Raw genomic sequence first — 18389 nt, forward strand, 5'->3', positions numbered from 1 at the left:
TTGCAGTTGTAACAATACAATTGGGCAAATATAGCTATTAAAAGTCTTTGCACAGCAAACTACTTCACATTCAAACTCCTTTAAATTCTTCTGACCTAGTCATTGTTGTTCAGCATTAGAAGATGTAGTAAGCTAAGGAAAGGCCAAGGGCTTGTCCACCAAATCAGCTATTCTTGAAAAGTCACTGCACTCCCAAATATTTATACCATGTTAAGTGCAAGAGGTGACAAGACTTGGAAAGAGACATAGGAAAAGACTGAACAGAACACCTATGCCTATGCCCTTGAAATTCAATGTCAGTTGCTGGTAATCATACAAATTTCCTTGTATTTTGTCTTTCAAATCTCTCTGAAGTTAAGGTGCTGCCTTGACAGACACCAGAAAATGTTTTGTTACTGTCACTAGAACACTTTACAGAAAAAAAAATTTAAGTACTTAAATTGTTTGTACCTAGTATGCTTCATTAGAAGTCTCTGTACCTTGTAGTTCATTTACAAGCCACACACACAAAAAATCAATCCATTAAGTGCAGAACAGGTGGAGAGCTGGAATTACAAACTCTTGAGACCTGTTCAGCACTTGGCAACCTACTCCAAATCTTACTTGCAATGCTGTTTTTCATCTTTTATCACTTAAAATTTATCTTTAGTCTGTCTGGATGGATGACATAAAGGTGGGAGCTAACATTTAACACACAGCCATGCAAAGACCAGGCACTTAAGCACCAACCTAGTTGAAATTTCCCAAATAAGCTCATGGACAAAATCCTAATGAAGTAGATATGTGCTGTTCCAGAGGCTCTTGATGTTGAAGAGTCTGTTTGAACTGTCTGATCAGCTGCAAACACCTACATTTTTTAATAATACTGTTGTGTACATAAAAAATATCAATGGCAGTCCAGAGAAAGAATACAAAGGAGCTTGAGAATAAACTGTGTGAGCAGAACTAGAACTCAATTGATTTGATTTATAAAAAAACAACCCAATAAGCATCAAAGGAAAGCAGTGAGTTCTTTCCTGAAAAATCTCTGATAAAAGACACCAAATGCTAAAATGAGCAATATACATATTATTTGTATAAGATTTATATTGAAACAAAAGGGACATTTTTTAAAACTTGTATTAAAATAAGTTAACCACGTCTGTAACAAGGTTACAGACTCCTGAACGGACCAGCTATACTGGGGAGCAAGGGATACACAAAAAACAATATACACCTTTAATTTGTTTCTACATATACAAAACCAACAACAAAGCCATGTTTGCATGTATGCACAAATGGTCCGACAGATTAGACATGAGGTCTAATAACAGCTGGGGAGGAGACAAACCTTCAAGAAATAAAGATCATTTTGCTGTTTGTACAGAATAAGTCAGCCAGAGCCAGACACACATTACACCACAACAATTAGCACAAATTTTCCAGAGCCTTAGAAACTACTTTATGTCTGTAAAAACACTGTGGCCTTAACAGTTGAGGCAGTGGGTGGAATAAAGGCAGGCAGGATGGTATTAGTCACCTCCTCAGCACCTCCACACAAACTGTCCTCACTGTCTAAAAGCCTACAGTCTGCAAGAGCATTGGCAAATAAATGCAGCACCTATCACAACTGGCTTTAACTCGCTGTTTAGCTTGTTTTGTGGCAGTCACTTCAGTCAACAACTAGTCCTGCATTTTCCCTTTTTTGTCCTGCTTAAAATAATCCAGCTTTGCGATGTCACAGTAGTTCTTTCAGCTCTCTGTAGACTGAGATTTACACGTCATGAACCTCATCTTTTGTCTGACCTTGTAAAAGCCGCGTACAGGACCCCCTCCCAAGCAGACTTCCGAAGCCCAAGGGTGGGACTTTACCTTACAACTGTATCAGTGGCAGGATGGCCCTACCGCTTTATTTTTTACCTATCATGTGACTGCGTGCAGGGTCGCACGTGTTACTCTGCGGTAACACGATCCAACACGGGGACAGTCCAGGGCCCGCAGCGGCAGATGGAGGGCCCCCCACACCGCTTTAAAGACGGGGCTGTGCCGCGGGCGCGGCCCGGCCGCCCCGCCAGGCCCCTGCCAGCAGGCACGCCCGGGTTCTCCAGCCCGCGTTCCCACGGGCGCTGCCGCTCCCGGTCCCCGCGGCTCCCAGGCGCCCTCTAGCGGGAACGGCGCGAGGCTGTCCCGCCGCCACAGCGCCGAGCGGCACACGCGGCATTACTGACAGCGGGGCGGCAAGGCACGCCCAAGGGCCGGCAACCAGCAAGGGAAAAACTGTACAACAGAACAAAAATCCGATCTCGCTGTTCCCAGCTGAACAGCAACCACTAGGAAATGGACATGAGTCAAATGCCAGTGCACCGGCTTCTAGTTAGTTTCTGCATGATAAACATTTTGCATATCAAAACTACAATTTCAAAGTCAATGAATCCTTTCTACTAAACTTAAAACTGCAATATGCCAAACAGTAGTTTTAACTGTCTCTATAAGTAAATATGCCATGTATTTTGTTCACTATAAATTAAGAACAAACCTCAGACATTTCCCCTCTACTGCCACGCAGCGCTGGCAATCATCAGTCCAGAGGGACCTGTATTTTAAGGACAACATTGAGGACCCGAGTCAGCCAATGTTGCTCTTGCTGAACTACAGCATTCATGGAAAACAAACACCATAACCAGATTTGTTTGAACTGGCACATATTTTAGGTTTATTATTATTATTTTACAGTATTCTCACATCTCTCATTAATATTAACTTTTATTCCAAATTGACAGCATAACTTCCTGCAAAGGCAATGGTTGTGATGTACAGAATTACACTAGAATATGAGTAAAAGAATACTGTCCCATTACAGATGCACCTAATGCATTGTGTATCAGATATTAAATGCTTTTCCTTCAGTTAGCAAAGCATTATTTGGTTTATTACTATGCTTAGTATAAAGAGTACATGAATAAGTACATGTTAATGAGTAAACTAATGGCTGACTAAAGCATAGGTAATTAAATACCCCAGGTGCTTCTGAAAACATTGCCTTGCAGATATAATTCCAGTCTATGTGTTTAAAATACATATCCAAAACAAACTAATCTTGCAAACTGGAACAGAAAAGAGACTTTTAATGAGAATTTATCTTCACCTTAAACACCAAAGGCAGATCAATCCCGCCTTCTGTATATAAATAAAAACACATCCTGAGAACTGTAGAGGTCACCTTGAACCAGACATGTCCCTAGCTACTGCATCAATGCCATAGGTTTTTGAAGCTTAACACGAAAGAGTTTCTGGGGAACTAAGCCCAGGAGCCCACAGCTGTAGCCTGCAGCGCAAGGCTTTGCACGGGAATGTCCGAACACCATGGGTACCACCAAAGCTCCCTTGCTCCTAAAACAAAAGCATTCGTGAGAAAAGGCTTTATAAAGTTTCATCATTCCCAGCATCCTTTTCCCTTAAATGCTTCTCCGTCACATTAGATTAGAAAAGGAAAACAAACACGAAGGCAAACACAAGAGAGATTTTGGTTGGCAGGCTTCTCGTTATTCATTTACTGTTTATTATTGATTTTTGTGCCTGTGCAGAAGGATCACGTGTGCTCTGGAAAGAGGACGATGGTAATGTACAGAAGGAGCTTGTGGACAGAGCAGCTGTCTGTAGGCTCTCTGTGGCTGATTTTTGGATTGTTGGTTGTTTGTTTTAGACTAAGAAAGTCTCCAGTGTTCAGCCTGGACCAAATCACAAACTCCAGCTCTAGGGGTCCACTGCCAAGTTGCAAGGGGTCATAACCCAGACTGCAGGAGCTGAGATCTTGGGTGATCCCCAGGGTGGGAGCTGTCCTCCCAGTGAACCAAGCTGGGTGGGCATTCACAGCCACGAAGCCCCCCCTTCCAATAACTGAGGGGTGGCTACTCTCACTCACACCAACAGACAAGAGGGGCCACCACAGCCTCACAGCACAGCCAGGAGCATGGCAGCACCCAGTCCCACACACTGCTGCCATCCGGCAACAGGAACTCCACTGCACCTAGGAAAGAACAGATTTGTAAGAAAGATATTGTAGGATATTTATTTCAAGCTTGTATTACTTGCTCACCTAAGGAAAGTAGCAAACAATGCCAATTAGTCTCACCCATCACTAACTCTGCACCCCAAATGATAAAGCGTAGCCTCAAACACAAGGAAGACAGCACTGTATTTTATTACATATATATTACTAACATAAATATATAATGTAATATATAAAATATATTTTGTATATAACATATTTTATCTACTACCGTGTATATTGCTCAGAAACAAAAATAAAAACAATCACCCAACAACAGTATTGTTCAATAATCAGTCATGTGTGGCAAGAGAACTGGTTAAAAAGTTTTAAACTTTTTAATAAAAACAGCTAGGAAACTTTGCGGATTAGGTTTAGATGGGTTAACTTCTTTTCATGCTAAATGCCTTAACCTGCACCGTCATCAGTTCTCAGTGTCATCAGTATCACTGTCATCAGAATCAGTTCTTGATACCTGTTGTGTTTCAAATCCAGCAAATGTGCAAACTTATTTCAGATTGCTGGGAGGTGTATGAGAATCATTCATGCTATATACCCTCTTCTATCGAGACTAATGCCAAAAAAACTCTTGGGGCAACATTATCATTTTATTAACTTAGTAGGAGCTTTACCAACTGCTTCAAGGAGACCAGAATTGCAACACAGTCTTTCTTAAAATAATAATGGAAAGTTAATTTCAATTTCACCTTACAATCTTATGATACCAGTCTATCAGGTAAGGCCTTCAAATAAAGCAATATCAGCCCTGTACAAGTAATACCTGCAAGACCTGGGATATTCAAAGATTTCCCTCTGGTTTGGTGAGGACAAAAGGCAGAGAAATTAAACTATATCTGAAAAAGTCAGACCAAGTCATAAGATCTGTATGAAAACAGCTAAAATAGATCACAAACCAAATCAAACAAACCAAGATTATTTCAACAAAAGAAATAAGGACACGGCAATGTAAAAAACAGGATATGGTAATTTCCAAAGTGAATACTTATTTCATTTTTGAATGGGAACAAACTGCTGAATGTGGAGGAAAAAAATAATTGAAGGGCAAGAAAAGAGACACTGTGACAGGAGAAAGTGAGATATAATTCAAAGGACTTAACATGTTCAAGACATGGTTAAGTATAAAATTAAGAGAAGGTACAGAAAGCAACTTGCTGAAGGAAATTACACTTGTAAAAGCAAGCCCCATATTGAGACAGTTTTAATAAATGGTTCAAAGCCCTCAAATTATGCCAGAGTACTTCATATTTCTGTTTTTAAAATGCACACTCAAACTACTGAGAATTTTTAGGGTAACAATAAATTAAGGAATGGAGGTACACAAAAAATAGGATGAAACACAAAATAAATATATCATGCCAGACCAATCAGATGTGCCCATTTACTGAAAATATTCAGTTCTCTTACTGAGAAAAATGTGTAGCTATAAACTGTCTGGATTTAAGTAGAGTACTGACAGTGCTGTAGAAAGCTAGTAAAAATAGGAGATGGAGAAAACTGCAGCCAGTCTGGATGATGTGGAAAGCACATGGAGCTGCCAGCTGAGCCTTACAGAGTATTTTCATTACCAAAATCGGGAGGTGCAGAAGGCAGGGAGCTGCCAGGGACACCATATCAAAGTTAAAGGGGCAAAAGGCAAAGAACCAACAAGGAAAACTATTTTCACTAGGAGGTGAGAAGGATTAATTACACTATATAAGGCAGTTAGTGAAGCCTTACCTTCACATATGATGGAGAGTGTACAAACCCATTTCTGAAATGGCCAGAAAACTGAACGAATAAACTACTACCAGCAGAATCAAGGACATACAGCAGTTTTAGAAGAACAAACAAGGACAATTGACTCAATCTTACAAGGGATGGACAGGCAGGAAAAACCCCACATGAGTGCACTGGGAACCAGTCTTCACGATGCTGCTTCTGCAGGTAAAGGAGAGAGCTGTCAACAGCACAAACGTGTGCAAGCCAGCCACACATACATCTAAATCAGAGTGAGAGCAAAGCTTCTATCCATGAGAATTGTCAAGTTCTGGGAAAAAAAAAATCTTTCGGTGCAGCAGTTTATGGGAAGATAATGTAAAATATAACTGTGTGTTGGAGTCAGGACCCAGAGAGGCCTGCACACCTCTCCAGTGGCACAGAGCACAGCCCCTACATACTCCTCACAGGAGGACATGAAGGTTGGAAACTCCACCTTCTGCAGAGCTGCTGACAAAACACTCTCAGCTGTAACACAGGCTAAACCCTCCCTGCCAGGTCTGAGGAAATCCTGTGGCTCAGACACCTGAGGAAGCCCTGGAGCAAATCAGAGCTCCCTGGGACTTGTGCTCCCCACAAGACTATGTGGCTTTTGGGGTGACTGCTAACACAGCTGGCATCAGCACTTTTAAACAGTAAACTCTTGACAAGAATTTCTGGGAATATGTAGAACAGTATGAACTGCTTAAGTAATTCACTTGTGCTTGTATCAATCCTCCTTTGTCCTGTGACCCAATGAGCAGGACAGTCAAGACACAGGGACCAGAAGGCACTTTTATAACAGCACAGCACAATACAGGAGCCTACTCTGAGCAGGCAGATAAATCCATCGAGTCAAGCTCTTACAGAGAAGACACTGCTGGCTTCTAAGATCAGTAATTGTGCATTGATGCAGCCCTGCACAAGACCTCCTCAGGTCCTTCTCTTCAAAGGGAGGGCTCATCAGCTCAGCTGCAGCATCCTGTTGCTGCACAAAGTTGGCTTCTGCTCAAGAAGTATCTTGAGCCTCACCCCAGGACTGTGTGTCCCCTTGTCCCCTGCACAGGGGGTGGAAGGCCAGCTGCAAGCCTTCTCTGACAGGCTCTGGTTCAGCCTTCTCTCTGAAAACTGAAGAAATGACTAGCCTGGGACGCTAAGCTGAGATTTGTGTAAAACATACCAGATGGGTACACTGCTATCAAGTTAACTTCAGTATTAAAAATAGCTAAAGAAATTTCACATGGACGATTACGTGCATTAGTGGATCATATAACCTTGCTTCAGACCAAGCCACGCCGTAAACAATTTTCAGCCCTCAGCATAAACATACAGGACATGTCACAAAAACATTTAGTTATGTCAAGTTCAATTTCAACATCTATGACACTCTCAGGTTACAAGTATATTTTCTTGAGAAATAAATGGCCGCCTTACAAAATAAGATGACGATGATGATAACAACATTTCTTGTGCTTTAAATTTGATCTCTGAGTGTCTTGCCACTGCACACAAGACCCTGCATTTCAACCTAACATTCCTGACATTTAATAAGCCAAGTTTATTTGTAAAAGTGAGCTGGAAATTAGTTCTCATGGTTGCAGTAGGCACACTACACAGAATAGGAATCCTAAAGATGACCGCATTTCATTTTTGCCCTATAGCTTTCATCCTTCTAATTGGTATATTTAAGTGCACTTAATCACTTAAGCGATGAGTCTACCACAGTGACAAATCTCCAGTTTAGACTCCACAATAATAAATCTTTGTCTTCTCTCTGCAGCTGGCGAGGTTTGATTTGGACTTTGAATTTAGGTCCTTTCCTCAGGCCTAACAGTTCCAACTTGTTTGTTCTGATTGCTGAAAGCGTGACATTAACTCTTGTCTTTAAATGCATTATTGTTGCTTAGGCTTAGTGTTCTTGGTGTTAAAACTTGTTGCCCTTCTGCAGTGCCCAACTAAGACACACACAAAACAATTCCAATTAGCCTGTGTTGGGATTTCACAAAGCAACTTTAACTCATTAGTATTTGCACAGCATCACTGGTCCACATGACACTTCACACACATGAGGACAAACTAGAGTTTTATAACACAACCTTTCAATAGATGCCTTCAGTGCCACAAAGAGCTAATTTAAAAACAGGTGGAAGGAGCTTTCAGCTCCTTTAACAGCCAACAGAGGGGTAACATCCCCACAAACACTTCAAAGTCTGTCCAAAGGACCAGGATAGAAATTATCTTAAATTCTATGACAGAAGCCCTAAGTACATTCCTGAAACAGCTCTGGTAAAAAAAAGCAAAGCTTTGGTGCAATCATCAAACCACAAGACAAAAAAAACTACCTTTGGGCAGAAACGACTGGGAACTCTATCCCCCATATTGCCACAGGCTCTCTGCAGTACCTTAGCAAAAAACTTAGGCCAAAGGCTTTGAGAGTTCATGCATATTAATTACCAGAGCAGTAAAGCCCTGGACCTATGCTTGTGGAACAAACTAAACCACGGAAGGTTTGCAGCATCAAGGTCTCATTCCCCTTTGTCTTAGTTCTCCCTGTACAGTTCAATAGAACTCTCAGTTGTAGCCAACATTTTGACATGTATCTAGAGCAGGGCCTGATATTATTAAATATAAAATACCTTCTTAAATAACTAATCTTGGATAAAAAAGAATGAATCCTGACTTGTTGTGGCAGCCACACAAAAGACTTCATTAGCTTCTGACAGCAATGTCCATTCCTTCAATCCAGAAGAAACTGCTTTGGCCCTCCAACCTAAGTCACCACTTAAGTGCTTTTATTTGCTTTACCACTTGCCAACAAGACAAGTAACTCTCCCTTAAGCACAGAATTTGCCATCTGACTGAACAACACACAAAAACCTTGGACTCGGCAGGGACTACTCTCTGGCGTGCACACAAAAGTCCTGGCACATCTGGGACTATCTGTGTACAACATACCTGCACCATCAGCAAGTGTTTTTAGCTGGGTGTGGGGCTTTATAAACCTCAGCATTATAGTGTTTTAACTAGCCAGCTCTCCTGTTTACTGTGGGCCATTAGATTTCACTCCCAATTTCCCCACTGAAGAGCCTGGCAATCCTCATTACTGCGAGTCTTCATACTACAAGAACCAAAGACATAACAGCTGGATCCAAAAGCACATCTTCAAAAATCTCTTACAAAGAACACCTCACATGTGCATTCCTCTCTGGGTTCAGTTTGCAGCCACCTCTTTTTTAAGATCTGTCTTCCCTGTATTAAAGGCTACTTTAGTACCTACTACTTTCTTCCCACCACAGAGTTTACAGCACAAGCAACCACGTCTCCATTACAGCAAGGGCACTGCACACAGCATGTCTCACAGCCAGGCTGCTTCTTCAGACCACTGATGATTTGGGCTCCAATTCTGACAAGTTAACATGAATTTTACCTCCAAATATTTACGAAGCTCACTATATGTTTGTCAACTAGATTAAAGCTCTTACACCTCCTTAGCTACTATGAAATAGCTTCTCTGTGATTAGGTAAACAGCTTGAGCTTCTTTAGGCTAACAGTGTGGTTTTGCTAGACTCTCCATAGCTCCTTTCAGAGAATCCATTTTAAAACACAGGCAGGTCATTCCCTCCAAAATCTGTTTTATGAAACATCATCTTCCTAATTCCTGCCAGGTGCTGCTCTCAGGCAGGCATCATGACCTTCTATCTTTCATTTAATGTACAGTCTTGGCACAGATTTATGTACTTTTCTCTCTCTTTCCAGTCCTTGAGGCACTGACATCAGTTAGCACTTATTTTGTCTTTCACAATTGCAAATTTATGATCTGGATTTTTGCATTTGCTTTGCAAAATAACCACAAAAAATGCCTATTTTAAGTTCTTTCTTTAACTTAGACTGGTGGTATTTTTGCAGCCACTCAGACAATTAGGACCTATGACCCCTGTGAACGATAGGGGCCTTATGCTCTTTTGGGCTAAATGTGTCCAGACACTCAGTGGATGCATTGGGAAAATCCCATGCAGTTTTAGGGGTATTTTGGAAGATTTTCATTAGCACACAGAGGACATCAGACCTCAGTTAGATGCTGACAGTACAGTTCCATGGTTGTATATCAGTCAGTGTTACAGTAAGCTCACTCAAGATTTTATCCAAATTATTTTGAAGGCTCTGGCTTACACATTTCCCCTGAAATACTGACTGCAAATCTTCTAGAGCTTTTGCAGTAAGAAAGTCAATTTCTAAAAACAGTATTTTCTAAAAACCTTGCATTTCCTACAAACTTCCCTCTGTTTCCAGCATCTGATGCTGACTGAAAAATTTAGTTCAACCAAAAAGTCAAGCTGTGAAGAAATGCCAAAATTCGTAGAAAATAAGTATCATTGTATACTGCATCCATTGGGCATTGATCCAGCAAGTTTTGATATGGCTTTTCCCCCAAGAATCCCCAGTTTAATCTACAAAGATTTGTCTACTTCCTGTCAAAAGTAACATACTACATTGAAGCACATCATAATCTCTTCCATAAAAAATTAAAGGGAGAGTTTCCAAGTGTACGGTGATGAAAATACACGCTTAAAACAGTTAAAACCTGTTTTATAATAGCCTCCTGAATATTAGCCTACAGCAGTAAAACTAAGTTTTACAAAACCCAAAAAGGCAGGCCAAAAAACCCTCTAACATCCAAACACTGAATGGAGGCTCAGCAGCAAAATGCTGCTAAAAATGCTTTGTGGTACTGTGATATAACTGAAGAGGGGGGTTAACAGTTACGAAAACCCTGTTTACTTTAATTCCACTAAGTAGAAAATAAGATCAGTATGTAGTAAATATTTAATTTAAATTCTAAGAAATGCAAAAATTAATGCAAGTCATTTTGGGTCAGTGAGCAAACTACCTGTCTGTAACTGATTCTGTGAATTTCGTATGCAGGATTGATGCTGATCTTGACAGAAGTGGCCATGGCCATTTGAAATTTTACTTTCAACAGTCAAGCTCTTAAAAATACCCCAAACAAATCTACATGGCACTTGCAGGAAGTTAAGAATTCTTCCATCTCCTTTGGTGGCAGAGAGTTTTGCTCCAAGTTCTCTGTTGACTCACCCACCATCACACTCGCACAGCAGATGCTTACAGAGAAACTCAACACAACGATGGCAGATTGCTCTGAAGAAAGACCAAACAACCACCTGCAAGTCTACAAAACTAAAACTAACTGTGCTTCAGGTCTTCTTAAAAGAATCTGTTCACTGGTTTTCAAACTATTTGAACCTCCCTGGCCTTTGTCAGGTTAATGTTTTCCAGCCCTCATGATTAACTGCACTAGCTTAAATTTATGAAGGGGAACAATACCTCCTGACCGGCTGTCAAGATGCTATCACAGCAAACACACCTGACTGGCGGTGGCTTCAGAGGTCGAGCAGGCACTGGCAGCTCCAGCCCCTGCAGCTGTGCCCCCCAGCCCAGGGAAGACACATTCCCAGGTGTCCAGTGCCCAAAAAACCCTTCTGTCCTAAGGGTGGTTTATTATCACAGCCTGCGCACGCGCAGCTCCACATGGCCAACTTATCAGCAGCAGGGAAAAAGTGAAATTAGTTCAATTTTAGTAACAGGCAAAAGTTCCCTGCTGCTACTTGAATTTGAGACCATGGGAATGAAAAGTTACTTCTTTCTCACACTGCAGTTTACTGGGGCACATTACACCAATGTGCAGTATAGATCTGCAGAGTCAGGAAGCCCAGAAAGGGAAGATCAGAAAGATGACATGAGCTTCGCTGACAGCAGCCACCACCCTAATACAGCAGAGCCCACACCTGAGAAGCAGGCTCCATCTCTCCATCTCCTGCAGTATTTCTGCTAATGAAATCACCCTCAGCTTTCCTACATGGTTTAACACAAGGTAGTTTCATAAGATGGGTCCTTTCCAAGTGCTTTGCTTCTTGAAGTCAGTGCAATGCACACACTGGTGAACACACGTGAGGTGGGCCAAGCTGACTAAAACCTCTGCATTTTGTGTCTTATGAGAGATTACTGGACAAAGAGAAAATGTTGTTATTCTTAATTTACAGGACTTTGAACATGTTCACTTCACCCCCTGGCCACACAAACCACAGGGGTGAGTGGGGATCTGCTGACGGCCGGTGCTGCCAGCCCTGCTCCACACCAGCCCCTTCCCTCTCCAAATGGCAAGCACCAAGCACAGTGTTTCAGGTACTGGGCTTTAAGAAGTCTATTACCTGATCACAAATCCTACATTAATTAAAATTATAGCTATTTATTTCAGTAGGAATGTCATAATATTAGGGTATTTTTTAATTATAATGAAAAAAGATACCATATTCCTCAGATAAAAACTCTGTCCCAGCCACCACAAGGTGATGTAGTCTTGCTCTTCCAGCCATGACTACCCTGGGCCTGCTGACCTCAGGGGCCTGGCAGTACAACTTTATTTGTTTGCTTCCATTCTGCAGGCTTGTAATGCTCCCTTCTCTATTCTCTAGCAGCTCAGCTGGTAACCACAGGGCCTTGCTCAGCACAGCTGAATAATAATACTCCACAGATACCAAAAGAACCAGACTCAGTCCACAGCTCATACCCATGTATTTATGTTTTGCACTTTTAGGAAATCAATTTATCTGATTTCTCTACCCTCGGTACAGGTTTCCTCCTGTCTGCCTTGTCACAAGCCAGTCACACTTAATGCTCTGGTCAAAAAGCCATCTTTCTGTTGCACTTTGAAAGGATAAATAAAATAATCAGAAACTGTTGAACTTCAGTGCCTCTTTCCTTCTTAGGATTTGACTAGAAATCCAAATTCTTATGTCAGGAAAAACAAGCACATTTTTAGAAGAGGTGTGTCTTGGTTCAGATTAGTGTGGCATTCAGAAGTCATGCCAGTGCCAACATGGGAAGAAAAGACAGCATGTTATATAAAATAGGCATATTTAATTATTTTGGAATAAGATGGCAACATCTGCTTCCTCAACTGCTTATTCTGTATTTAACAGTCTAGCCTGGCATATTAAATGTGCTCTCTTGCATCCTGGCTAATGGTATGGTACAATACTTCAAACTCTCCTATTTATAATTTTATTATTCAATCTGGACGGCAAACCTTAAAAAATTTAAAAAAATAAAACAAACCACATGAAACACCACAAACAGACTTAACATTAATATTTTTATATTAAAGACTAGATTTCCCTTTGGGTAAATCACAGTAATGTACTCCACTAAGGACACTGAAATTATGCTTGGCCAAACTGAGAACCTCCAAGCTTGGGAGCTCACTGAAGTACACAGGATGACCAACATGCACATCTGTACAACACTGAAAGAGGGGAAAAAAGACCCCACAGTTCTTACTCAGACGTTCTGATACAAGTGACCAGCAACACATCTACTTGGAAACCATCGGCAATGACTCTGCTAGTTGTGCACAGCTTGCTGCCCTGTCCTTGCCAAAAAGCAATTTAAGGCTGCATGAACATTTGTGATTCCTATTTCACCACTGGATTTGAAGACTTTCAGACATGCAAATCCCACAGGCTCCTTTATCAGCTGACTCAAGTTTGCTACAAATTAACACATGATTATGACAAAATTGAGTTTGCCTTCTTCTAGTCATCAACTCTTGTAATTCTTTTCATTATTAAAAGGCCATTTCTTTCTCTCTCTCCATGACAATACTGCCTTACTGTAATCTTATTCTGATGCTTCTCTCCAGCCCTGTAATCATTTTTCCACTGTCCTCTCCAGCTTTTCTACTTCCTTTTAGAAATACTAACACTAGGTATGGGAAAACAAAATCACACAGCAGTAGCAAGTGCCAGGTTCTTGTGGCAGGTACCCTTCTATGCCACACTAGTCCTTCATAGCACAGCAGCACACTGTGGGCTCTGTTTAAGGTGTTTGATCTAAATCTCTAAAACCTTTCCAAATCACAACTTCATGAAGTACAAACCATACCCACGAAACCACGTTTTTTAACTGGCTGCCTAAGCCTGCCTCTGAAAACCAGTTTGGTTGACCTCAACTCACCAACAGATCCAGCCTGTTCTGGGAAAATACCCATTTCTTAAATCGCTCTACTATTTCTTTATGCCACATAGAAGTTTTAGTAGCAACATTTACACATTTATTTTCACATCATCATTTGCTGTGGTACTTCATGATCAACCTCAAACTAATGGCAGTAGAATCCAACTGTAATCAGCTGGGGGGTATAAAGGGGGAAGGCAATCCACAATAAATTAAATCTGTTTTAATTAATTCACAAAAACTTTGAAAAACTAAATAAAACAAAAAATTATCATGTTATTACTGCTACAAATTTTAAAATAAATTCCATTTAGAAACAGATGATGCATAAAGACCATACTGTGCCTATCTATCATTCTCCCTGGTAACTTATTATTATCAAGCACTTTGCAACTTCCATCAGCCTTTTAAAACTCCTCAAAGACTTCATACTGTCATTTTACTTGCATTTTAAGACATTTCAATAAACCCCAAGATGACTCAGCTGGAGTAACATTTCAAATGAGAAAGTGCATCAGGAATTAGTTTAATCAAACTCAGGAAGAAATCAGAGGGGGTTGATTAGGTCTCAGATGGACGCCTGTGATTTTCTGCAATAGCGAAAATGACAATATAAAGCATTCTGACATTTCTCCTTGACAAGCATGGCCTGCAGTGTTTACCTGGAATGTACGCATTACATAAATTATTAAGAATCAAGCAACAAAAATTACTTCCTGTTCTAATCAACGTGCGGTAATGTCAAAAGAAACAGGATATTGTCCAAAGACATATTGTGAAAATTTGACCAAAATTGCATTTGAAGTTTATAATTTGTTAATGCAATTTATAATTGCCTCTATGATTAATGTGAAAGCTGCCTTATGCAGAATCTTCTTTTTTTTTTTTTTTTTTTTTTTAATTCTTCTTTGATGCTGGAATTGCCAGAGGCTTATCAAATGAAAACAGGCCAGAGGGCTGGGTGAAAAATGCTCAGATAACGTTTGACTTCCCAGAGCAGGGATGCCTCATGGGTTACGTCTCAGCTGCCCCAAAACGAATTTGTCGTCTCTAGCAAGGGAGTGGGAGACTGGGGAGAGGGGAGGGGCAGGAATTAAATTATCAAAGTAGATGGGTAGGAAAACCAAGCAATTACAAATTACAGCCGTAACTGCCCAATGCAGACCGGCTGACAGTACGTAAGTTACTGCCGGTTCAGTACAGCAGCGGCACTACCTGAGCGAGTCCGGGCACCCAAAGCAAAGTCCATTGCAACAGCGATCGTCTTCCATTCTGTAGGTGAGATCTAGTATTTATCAGAAACACAACTGAAGTTTTAATCCTGGTTAGTAAGAACGCTTGAGTGCAATAGGAACAGTGTAAACAGCTAAAGCCAGGACTCCAGCACCCGCGGGGGCGGCGCTGGGCGCTCCCCCAGGGCACCGCCGGCTGAGCCGCCCCGGGGCAGGGCACGGGGGCAGACGATCGGAGCCTACCTGTGGTTAAATTGTCATTGATCTTCAGCGGCACCCTTAAGATGTAGACGAGGAAGAGCATGATGAAGAACCACAGCGTCCAGAGATAAGTCCAGGACCAGACGATGCAAGACTTGAGCTGCTCCAAAAAGCCCGTCCCAGCTTCAGCCATGTTTTTTGGAAAGAGGGAAAAAAAAAAGGTGGTGGTGGGGGGGGGGGGGGACGGACGAAGTGTGGGGGGAAGCCAACGCAGCCGCCGCTCTCTGCTGCCACGAGCTCTCGGCGCGTGTCTGTGGGCTGGCTCTCCCCGCCCGCCGCACGCACCGCCCGCCCGCCGCGGCTGCCCTGGGCGCTGCCGCTCTGCCGAGCCCGCCGAGCCCCGCCGAGGGCTGGCCCGATAAAATGGACTCCTGCGAGCTCCCCTCCGGCCGAGCGGGTGGGGACGTGCTGCGGTGGCAGCGCCGGACCTGCCCCCGGCCGCGCCCCGCGGCTCGGCCCCTGCGCTCGGCGCCCCGGCCCTGCCCGCGCCCGCCCCGGCAGCGCGGACACGGCGGCCGCGGCGCGGGCGGCGGAAAGGCCGGGCGGCTTTCCCCGCCGCGGCTTTGCGATTTTGAACAGTGATTTCTGGCGGCATTTTCACCGCGCAGCAGGACTTGAAGCCTAAAAAGCGCTCGCGTAGGATCTTTTTGTGCTTTTGAGCTTCTTGCTGGGATAATGAAACGGACATAGAAGTCCCTGCGTGCGTGTGCTGGTGTGGTGCCCAGCAGAGTACTGAACTGCAAAACTCTCCTCCTTGGAAGATAACTTTGGCACAGTAAATGAGTGGCAAGGGACCCATAGCTACTTCCAACGCCCCTGCCGAGGGCAGGGAAGACACCTACTAGATGTGCGTCTCATTCAAATAGTGTCAGTGAAGCATAAACTTCAAGTCAGTAAATTGTACTTCTAAGAAATACATTTTGCTTCTTCCATGAATGAGGTATTTATTCATGAAACAAGATTTGACAGCAGAATGATAAAAATTCATGTCGGTAAACATGGCTGAACCCTGCCTTTTTTTTTTTTTTTTTTTTTTTTTTTTCTCTTTTTCTTTTGTGTAACACAGTTTACAAACATTTAGGTAAATATGCACCACATACTGCAATTTGTTTGGATCTATCTCCTGTGCTTACAGTCTGTATCCAGTAGGATAACACTCTCCAGCATCTTAAGAAACAGGTTCTATTTATAAACTACTACCAAAAGAACAAAAATCCTTGAAAATTTCTCCAACTGGTAGTAACTAGTCCGACCTGAGATTTTCTAGTCTGCCAAAGAAGTAGTCATCACAGAGAAAAACATAGTAGGTTTCCTAGAATGTTTAGAATACCCAAAAGCATTAAACAAATCTGTAGCTGTACAAATTGATACCTTCTAATGGTAGCAAAGGCATGAAATTTGTTCTTCCAGACTACTGCAGGACTTGAAGATGAGTGAACACTGGCTGTGTCTTCTGAATTTGATGGTGACAGGATCTTCTGATTAAGGGACCACGGTGCCCATATAAGAATATTGGTGCAGGACTGACAGAAGTTTTTCTTGCTAATAAATTACAAAATTTTTAAAATTAGAATATACAGATTAACTATACAATAGGTCATTTATAGTTCAATTACATACCAAAGAAAATCACATTTCAAATTTTTCAGCTTCCCCTTCCAGTTTTAAAGAGAAGACATTCTTAATACATTAGGTCACATCTGAAAAACCTCAACCTTATTCAATCATGCAGTTATTTATAAATCAAAATATTCCTCACATTTTCTCGTGTAGTAGCCAAAAGACCAAGGCAGCAGGCAATTTTTCACTTTAATAAATTTTCCTCTACATATTTTAATTTTCAGTATATTAGTGCTTATCTTTAAAAAATGGACTATGACCAATTTATTTTATATATGAAACACAGAGATGGTGTATAGAGCTTTTGCAGAGTTTCCTATTATAAACAATTTTTCTCTGTTGTCTTTTATTGAAAGGCAGGAGTAAATTGTGTTGGTTCCTCCAGCTCTGCTTTCTTTATATCTCTTGTATTACTAGAAGATCAAAACACTATGAACTGTGCCCACTTAAAGAACAGTTATTAAGTTTATGCCTTCCTTCCTCTAAGCACCATTGCTTCTTCTTCCCCTGAAATTACAGAAGTTATTAATACTTTGTTGTGCATTTCACTTCCACATCTCCAGTGTTTTCAGAGTGAGCATAAAGTATGAAAAAAATAAAAGGATTTTTCATTGGATGCTATACAAGGGAAAAAAACCAACAAAAAACACCCCCAAACAAACAAACACAACAACAAAAAACAGTGGCATGAACCAAACAAAAAAAGCAATCAAACAAAACAAACAAACAAAACTACCAACCCCCCAAAATCCTAAAAAAACCAACCCAAGAAAAAACCCAAATAAAACCCCCAAAAAACTCAGGAAATTAAAAGTGTGTGTCTAAATCCAAATGTTTGTGTGAGGTGACAAGCAATTATGCACTGGATATCATGACTCATGGCTAGCTTGTGCATTTGTATGACAAATTAAATTTCTGCTGTTTGTTTTAAAGAAGCACCTAAGCTGACACTCAAGGCAAGCTCACTGTTCAGGTTCTATTTAACACAAATTCTCTCGTCTCTCAGTTCTCTTTGAATGAATTCCAAGTAGATATAAAGCCTTGAAATATGCATTTCACAAGTCAGAAGCAAACTGTTCAGTACTATGAAAACACCATTTTGATTGTCATCTGGCTTCAAGCACTCATTTGCTAAGTCAAGATGACAGAACACAGCTGAAGTGAGTCATTGGACAAAAATAATCTTGGAAATAGTGTTTTACCTTTCTGCTAAGATTTTCCACTCAGTTATCTCACTTGCTTAGAGTTTTCTCACACAAGGCCTCAGTTCCTACCTCAAAATAATACCTGTAAGTGCAAACAGTACTAATTTGTTTGCCATAAACCCAGTTCAGAGTTCCTAATTTCTCATATGACTGTTGATGACTTTGCTAAATGAAATCAGGAAGCAGAAGCCATGACAGTTACTAAATATGAGGTACAGTGAAGTTTCGTTTCTTTTCAGAAGAAAGACATTTTCTTG

At 41.4% G+C, this 18389-nt stretch overlaps 1 protein-coding gene across 1 annotated transcript in view; it reads right to left on the bottom strand.

The window, feature by feature from the left end:
• ST7 (suppression of tumorigenicity 7) overlaps positions 1-15499 on the bottom strand; it is a 148542-nt gene extending 133043 nt beyond the window's left edge. Inside the window, exon 1 of the mRNA XM_021553502.3 lies at positions 15290-15499. Coding sequence (XP_021409177.1) covers positions 15290-15440 — 151 coding nt within the window. The 5' untranslated portion in view covers positions 15441-15499. The remainder of the gene's footprint in view (positions 1-15289) is intronic.
• Between the last annotated feature and the right edge of the window lie 2890 nt (positions 15500-18389).

The sequence above is a fragment of the Lonchura striata genome, chromosome 5 (genome assembly GCF_046129695.1).
Source record: "Lonchura striata isolate bLonStr1 chromosome 5, bLonStr1.mat, whole genome shotgun sequence".
Classification (NCBI taxonomy): domain Eukaryota; kingdom Metazoa; phylum Chordata; class Aves; order Passeriformes; family Estrildidae; genus Lonchura; species Lonchura striata.